Source organism: Tupaia chinensis, unplaced genomic scaffold, assembly GCF_000334495.1.
Source record: "Tupaia chinensis unplaced genomic scaffold, TupChi_1.0 Scaffold144899_1, whole genome shotgun sequence".
Taxonomy (NCBI): domain Eukaryota; kingdom Metazoa; phylum Chordata; class Mammalia; order Scandentia; family Tupaiidae; genus Tupaia; species Tupaia belangeri.
The window spans coordinates 2,427,471-2,434,913 of record NW_006204759.1 but is presented as its reverse complement, the minus strand read 5'-3'; the positions used below and the strand labels follow the sequence as shown (position 1 = coordinate 2,434,913).

At 59.6% G+C, this 7,443-nt stretch overlaps 1 protein-coding gene across 2 annotated transcripts in view; it reads right to left on the bottom strand.

Moving 5' to 3' along the window:
• The window catches only part of SGSM2 (small G protein signaling modulator 2), a 46,522-nt gene that overhangs the window by 9,873 nt on the left and 29,206 nt on the right, over positions 1-7,443 (bottom strand). The window contains exons 12-17 of one of the 2 annotated variants that reach the window (XM_006167558.2): positions 5,658-5,792; positions 1,841-1,994; positions 1,161-1,225; positions 937-1,082; positions 392-520; positions 24-134 (exon numbers count right to left, since the gene is read on the bottom strand). In XM_006167558.2, the coding sequence (XP_006167620.1) occupies positions 24-134; positions 392-520; positions 937-1,082; positions 1,161-1,225; positions 1,841-1,994; positions 5,658-5,792 (740 nt within the window). The remainder of the gene's footprint in view (positions 1-23; positions 135-391; positions 521-936; positions 1,083-1,160; positions 1,226-1,840; positions 1,995-5,657; positions 5,793-7,443) is intronic. The other variant, XM_027767905.1, reaches the window with a different exon arrangement.

Sequence of the window (7,443 nt, the reverse complement as noted above, 5' to 3'; positions counted from 1 at the left end):
TCGATGCTGCTGCCCGAGGAGACCTTGGTGAGCGCGGCGGGGTGCGCCTCCCGCCCACGCTGCCTCACCACCACCTCGCAGGCCTTCCACTCGGCCAGCACCTGCTGGTACCTGGCTGCCACCACCGCATCCACCTGTACTCAGACCACATCATGACTGTGGGGCGAGCGCTACAACAGGCCCTCCTCTTCAGGGGCCCTGGATCTCAGAGGCTGGGATGGCTGGAGACTAGAGTTGGGCCTCCAGGGGAGGACAGCAGGGCCACTGTGCTAACAGCTGCCTCTGCCATGTTCCTTTCCAGATCAAGGGCCTTAAGCTTCGGGCCCTCCCCCACACACTGGTCTGGTCCCTTGCCCCAGCTCCCAGTTCTGTGGGAACACAGTCCCCTTACCTGCTCCATCTCCTTCTTGCTCATGCCAAACTTGTAGTGGCCAAGCAGAAAGGGCCAGACGTCCTTGCGCACCTCGTGCTCCACGCCTCCATAGTACACCTGCCGCAGCAGCTCCAGCTCCTTGTAGTTCTGAGGAACCCAAGGGACAAAGACAGTGCAGCCCCCACCATCACTGAGGCCCACAAAGGTCAGCCCGATCTCACAGGGGCTGGGCTGCAGTCACTCTGCCCAGGCAGACCTGCTGTGGGGTGGCCACGTTGCCCTGTACCCAGGACGGCAGCAGGGTGAGATCCAGTTCTGCTCTCCTCACAGGCAGAACGGGGAGCCGAGCGGGCAAGGATTTACCCAGTTCCCACCGCAGTCCCTTCCCAGGTAAAGCTACACACCCAGCTGTGAGACCACCATGTCAGGGTCACCCTGTGGCCATCGGTTCTGTCAGGCCCACCCCCCACCACGGCTCGCCCTGGAAGCAGCCCCCAGAGCGGGCTGCTTTGTGCTCTTGGCTGCCCATCCCGGCCCCCCGACGCCAGAACCAGGGTTTGCACCTTTTTGTCCTTCTGATACTTGCTCCACACATCCTTGGTGAGGCCTCCTGAGGCCCCTGGGGGCTGGTCGGGGGGGATAATGCTGTGATGCACCAGCGCTGACAGGTGGGTCCGCACAGTGGCCAGGTGGCGGCAGTATGCCAGCCCTGTGGGGGCAGCCGGGGGCTGTGACTGAGGTGCCCCCACTCGCACCCACCTCCCAGCCCTGCCTCCCCCCCACTCACAGCCATAGAAGGCCCGGGACACAATCTGCCTCTTCATGCTCTCACACAGTAGCCGGAGGGGCAACCTGCGGAAAGAGCCTGGCTCAGGGAAGGGGCTGTGCACCCTTGTGTGGGAGGACGACGGGCAGGCAAGGTGTTCGGGTGGTGCCCCGCCTGGGCCAGCTGTCCTTGGTCTCCTCATGTGAAAAGGGAGAGAACCGCCTCAGGGTCGTCAGGAGTAACAGGTCAGAGAGTGACAGGTAAAAGCCAGCACCCGGCGGACAGTCATTCATTCACACACTCCGGGCACAGGGCAGACGTCGGTATCTGCGAGTGTCCTCCGAGGTACAGCCCGAGAGCAGGACCTACTGCACACCTGGACGGGCAGCACCTGCTGTGTATGGGCCAGGTACAATGTAGCTCCTCGTGGGCTACAGCGCTTAGCCCTCACGAGTGCCTTAGGAAGAAGATGGCATCCCCATTTTGCAGATGAAGAAACTGAGGTTCCGAAATGCAGAGGCTCACAGAAACTCAGTAACTTGCCAACTCAGATGGGTAGGAGAAATGAACTTGGAAACCAGGTCTGTCTGTCTCCACAGGACACTCTATCGTGCAAGGGACACCACCTCTAAAGACAGATGGACACACTCATGGATGGACTTGCTGGTGGAAAGCTGGCAGTGCGGGCCCCGCCCACTCACCGGTCGGGGACGCAGCTGCAGTGGCTGGGGGTGGCATATGGGGAGCTGCTGGAGGAGCAGGAGAGGCAGGAGGAGCCCTGGCTGCACAGGGGCTCCAGGTGCCAGGCGGGCAGGCTGGGCCCAAAGCCTTGCATCTCTATCATGTCACCAGCATCTGAGGGCAAGAAGGGCACTGTGGTCAGGGCCTGGCAGGCTTTCTCCCCAAGCACCCTGCAGCATGCCCGCCTCGGTGCCCAGAGCTGCAGTGTGAAGTCACCCATTAGTGGAAAATCATAGGGTGGTGCCTGTGTGGGCCAGAGCCCGGAGACGGAAAGGGTGTCAGAAATGGTGCCTGACACTTCCAGCCTCCACCAAGCCCGGACAGGGTCGGCCAGGTGTCTCTGTGCCCCCAGTCATGGATGGTTGTGTCTGCCTAGCTCCTCCTTGCTACGCTTGATTTTCTAGACGGGGGTTAGAGAGGAGCAGTAAGGACAAAGGCCCAAACCTCCTAAAAAGCTGCCGGCTAGCTTGGCTTTCGACTCAGCTTGGTCCTCTCAGGCCATCTCTGAGACGCTCAGGAAGGTGCTTAAGGATGCTTTGAACTCTGAGCCCTCCCCTCCAGGGAAGTCTCCATTGATCAAAGGGGTCCCTGAGCCACCTGCCCAGCAGGTCTGGCTCTTCTGAGGGGTTCTAGACCTGGTGGCCAACAGTTAAGGAGGAACAGTGCCCCCTGCTCAGCTGGCACCCCGACTGCCAGCTTGTGTGGGTCCTTCCTGAATTCTCCTCCATCCTGCCTGGCCTGACAGCACGGTGCCTCCTAGACACAGGTGAGCTGCAAGGAAGAGCAAGAATCCCAGTGCTGCGGGGCCACTGCGGGGATGGGTGCGGCTGGGCATGCAGCTCACCATGCAACATGCCAAGCATAGGAGAATGTGCCAGGTGCAGCCTCAGAGTTGGTGGTGGTATCTACACCACCAGCAGATGGAGCCTTCTCAGCCAGCCCAGCTGCTGCAAATCAAGACCCCTGAGAGTTTCTGGGGTCCTAGTGGGACAGGACACTGGTCATGGGGGTTGCTGGCAGGTCCAGTGAGCCACAGATGAAGCAAGTGAGAGCAGGAAGGGAGAGGGCCAGGCGGTGATCTAGGAGCGAGGGCGAGAGCAGAGAAGAGCGAAGGAGAGCGAGCTGCATGTGCTGAGGCGGTTTCTTACTGCTTCTCAGTGAATCTGGATGGCACTGGCTCAGCCACGGGCCTAGGCCCCCCATGTGTCTGGAGCAGGCTTCAGGCTGGTTTTTATAGGTGTGCCTTGGTGGGAGGGCTGAGCCGAGCCTTCCCTACTCCCCTCAGAAGCTGCCCTGCCTGGTCCTGAAGCTCTTCCCAGACCTGTGGCTGGAACTTTTGGAGCTATCCAGCCCTTCAGCTCCACCAGGAGGCAAATTAAGGGAGCGTGCTAGGTGAGGAGTTGCCAGCCATGCCCAAGACTCTAGGAAGAAGAGACGGAGGGGACAAGAGCAGGTGGGATGGGGCAAGAATCCAGTTCATGGCCCTGCAGCAGGCAGGAGTGAGGCCAGTCCTGGGAGAAGCCGGTGGGAGTAGGCCCAGCTGGGCAGGCAGCAGGCAGCAGGCGGGCAGGCAGGGGAGACAGCAGATGCAGACGGCAGGAGCGGGGAGGGCGCAAAGGGAAACAAGCTCATGCCCAGAAAGCAGGCTCCAACCAAGGCAAGTCTCCTAGTCAATGCTCTTCACCTTAATTCTCCAGGAAGGAGCTGAACCAGCCAGCATTGAACAGTGTCTGAATTAACCCAGTGCGGGCAGCTGGAGCTCTGGAGTGACTGGGTGAGGGACAGTGGCTGGATGGGGGGTCTGCTGGGTCAGCTTTGACTCTGACTCTCTCCTCTGAGCATGAGGAAAGTGTAAAGCAAGACAAGCAGGGTGGGCGAACCCCACAGCCCCTAAGACTCCGAGTGAAAGGTGCCTGGCCTGGAGCAGAATTAGAGTGAATAGCATCTCTGCTCTGAAGGGAGGCAGCAGGAACGGGAGGGGGAAGGGAGAGAGGGAGGGGAGATCTGGACACCCCGCCACTTGATTCACATGCAGAAGTCAAGCATGTTGCAGGCCTGAAAAGCGACGGCTGGCAGAACGGACTCAACAGTGTTGTCATTACGGACTGGAGGGAGGTGGGGGCTCCCACCCCTCCCATCTTTCCAGCCACCTGCTGAATGTGCCCTCAGGTCTCTTTCCTTTTCTTAAGAACTGGGGGGCCCAGGGCCTAGTCTTGCCCCAGAGAGCTCCAAGAATGATGCCCAGGTAAACCTTGAGGCCTCTGAACCCATGGGCTCAGCAGGTTCCCTGGTCCTGGAGGCCTCTGCCCTGACTAGTCAGGGATGGGCTTTCTCAGTCTGCCCAGACGAGGGCTCTGCTGCCACCTCCAGCCTGACTACCAAGCTTGTGCGTAAGACTGGCTCCGTGGTCCCCCGAGAGTTCAACCTTCCAACACTGTTCACAGTCATTGCAAACAAGCCCCAGCTCCAAGTCCAGGTGTGCAAGGGACCAGGCAGCAGGTGTGTGTGCAGGCCATGAACATCGGGAGGGCCTGGCCTACAGACCCTATTCAAAGGGCTGGGAAAGAGGGCAGACCTGGGGCAGGCATGTGGCAGTAAGAAGGGCAGCTGGCAGGGTGGTGCTGAGGGAGTGCTGGGTGTGCTCCAGCCGGGCACCTGGTGGCCCAGGGATGGGGATACTCCTTATTCCTGACTCTGACTGGACTAGGGAACCGTGCTCCTTGGCAGAACTTTATGGCCGCTTCGGGGGAGTGTTATGTATTCTTAGACACCCTCTGCCTGGGCAGGGAAAGGAAAGAAGCATTTGATTCTGTGGTGTGGGAATGGGTGGGGATGGGAAGGGTCCCTTAACTGCTGAGTGAGCTGGCCTGAGCCTCCTCCTAACCAGCTCCCCTTGAGCAACCCTGCCAAGCCCTCATGGGTTTCCCCGGATCATTATTCTAAAAAACAGTGGGGTTCCCTCTCTACCAGCACAGCTCTGTGCTACGAGGGATGAGTGGTGGACGGAAGAACACTGAGGTGCTATGGACCCTGGGCTGGGTCATTTGCAATAAAGGGGGCCTCTAAACCATGGCTCTAAGGCCTGTGGAGTGATGAGGCACTGGCTTAAAACCACACGGTGAACCTAGGGCACATCTGGGCTAGGACTGTGTTGCCATGCTCTGAGCCTGTGCCCCTTCCCAGACTCCATGCTATAAATATTCTAGATTCCAGGCTCAAGTGCCAGGCCATGCCCACTGGAGCTCTCAGGTCTTTTGGGAAAACTGAGTCCTGGGGTGTCTTCCCATGGTGGTCCGCAATCCCTCACCTGACCCATAGGACTCACTGTTCACGTGACTTGCCCCAGGAAGGGTCTGTGCCTCTGTCCTGTTTCCTTAAGTCAGGAGTCAGAAGCAGAGGCTGGTCATCCACCAGCAGAGAGAAAGAAAGAGATCGCAGTCTGGTGCTGGCCAGCAGGGCCCAGGAGTGAGATGGGCTCAGAGCCATTCTGGGCAATCAAATGATCGGACCTGCCCGCCAGTGGATCTTCTTCCCTCTCGGGCATGAAGCCCCCACCTCACATCCGAGAGCATCTTGGCCTGCACTATCCCCTTTCTTGCCAGCACCTGTCTGGCCTCCTTCTGCCCTCCCTGATCTGTCCCGATGGTAGAAAACTGCCCTAGTGCAAGTCCCTTAATGCCAACACTGCCGTCCGAGCCCCTGCAGTGGGTGGCAGGTGGGCCCAGGGGGGTGGGATGGGGGACAAGGTGGGTCAGGGAAGGGGAGAGGGATAAAAACCTTTCATCGGATTGGGAGCTGTGAGGTTCCGCGAGCAGATCATTGAGAGCATCGCGTGTAGTTTATCCTCCTCTTCCTCATCATCGTCCACCGAGGCCGCCCGGCTGGCCGCTAGGTGGTGGTAGTTAATAGTGACTGCTCAAAGAGAATAGCGAGAGAGGCAGAGGCATGAGGACCCTTGTCCCTGGGCAGGAGGGACCAGACTCCCTCCTTAAGGTGAGTGGAATAGAGGCTGGGGTCACCTTGAACCTGCAAGGCACAGAGGAGGGAAGTTGGGGGGGGGCGTCTGAGAGCCCCTCTGATGATTTACTTGGGTGAGCAGGACGGTGAGGGCCTGGGAGGCAGCTACCACGCCCCACTCTGGAGGAGGCCCTCTCTAGGAAGAAGACAAAGCACTGGGCCTGCAGGTGAAAGGGCCTCTTTGGGACAGGCTGGCAGCTCAGGAGCTCACCAGCCCTGGCCAAGGTGGGGCATGACAGCTGGCAGATGGGCCCTGATCACCCTTTAGCTCGTGTCACAGTCAGGTTGGACCAGATCTGAAGGTTACTCCAAGTCCCTCTGTAAAGTCTAAATTCCACCTTTTCCTCAAGGGTTTCCCCAGTTACCCTGCTACTCCCTGAGCAGTGGGCATTACTCAGCTGAGGTTCAGGTCCTAGGTGCCCTGGCTCACCCTCTGGGGAAGTGGTTCTTAAAGTGAAGTGACCAGACGGGACATGCCAGGGATTGAGGACAGGAAGCAGAGATAGAAAAATCAAATCTGAGCAACAGCCCGAGCTCAAAGAGCAGATCTGCATATCCTTGTCAGGTACGCCTAGGAGGGGAGGGGAGGCCCCCACACCTGTGTCCCCCAAGCCTGCTGGGAGTATGAGTGCCGTGGCTGTGTGTAAGCTGGCTTGGCAATCTGTTCGCTGATACAGAGACAACTTGTCCACAACTTCTTGGCCCAAGTTAGGAAGTTTAGGAGCAGGAGGCCCAAGTAGCAATAAATGGCTGGCCAACTCCCTGACCTCCTCTCTGAGAAAAGCAAGTCCAGCCCAGGGAGCCGTGGGCAGGAGCAGACTCTGCCCACAAAGGGAACGTCAGTGTCGGTGGTTGAGACAGACAGATGCCCTCGGGCCCAGGGGTATGCACCCAGGCATGGCAGAACCCAGGGAGGCCAAGCTGCCTTCAGACCCCCGGCCTCTGAAGTGTGCCAAGCAGCTCCGAGTATCCCATCAGAGACAGCCCGCACTCCAGCTAAAGCTCCGCTCATCAGCAGTTGGTCTGGGAGGGCCCTGGCTCTGGGGTAGTCAGTGAACGACCTTGTGCCACACCGAGAGAAGCGCCTCTCCCACACCTGGCCTGCCTGTGGAGAGTGGGCAGCAGGGGGAGAGAAGTGGACAACCCTCCGCCTTCTATTACCAGTCCCTCCACATTTTTTTCTCTGAGGCAGGGCACAAAAGGATGACTAAGAGAATCTAGTGACACCTGGGTCTGCAGAGCCAAGAGCCTTGGGGTGAAGAGAGAGGGAGGACAGCCAGGTAGGAGGGAGGCACTTTCCGAAGCGGTGACGGGGTCAGTGGTCCGGCCGAGAGGCTGAGTGATGCCCCTCCTGTCCTAACCTGGCCTGGTCAGTGGCCCTGCCGGCCGGCCCTCCTGGGTGGCACTGTGCTCCCCAGCTCGCTGAGCGTCCTCCTCCCCTCCTGCAGGGGTGCAGCTCGGGACACTCACTGTGCTCGTGCCTGTGCCCAGGGTAGATGATCCGGAACACGTAGTCTGTGGCTCCCCCGGCGCCCCCCCCCCCCCC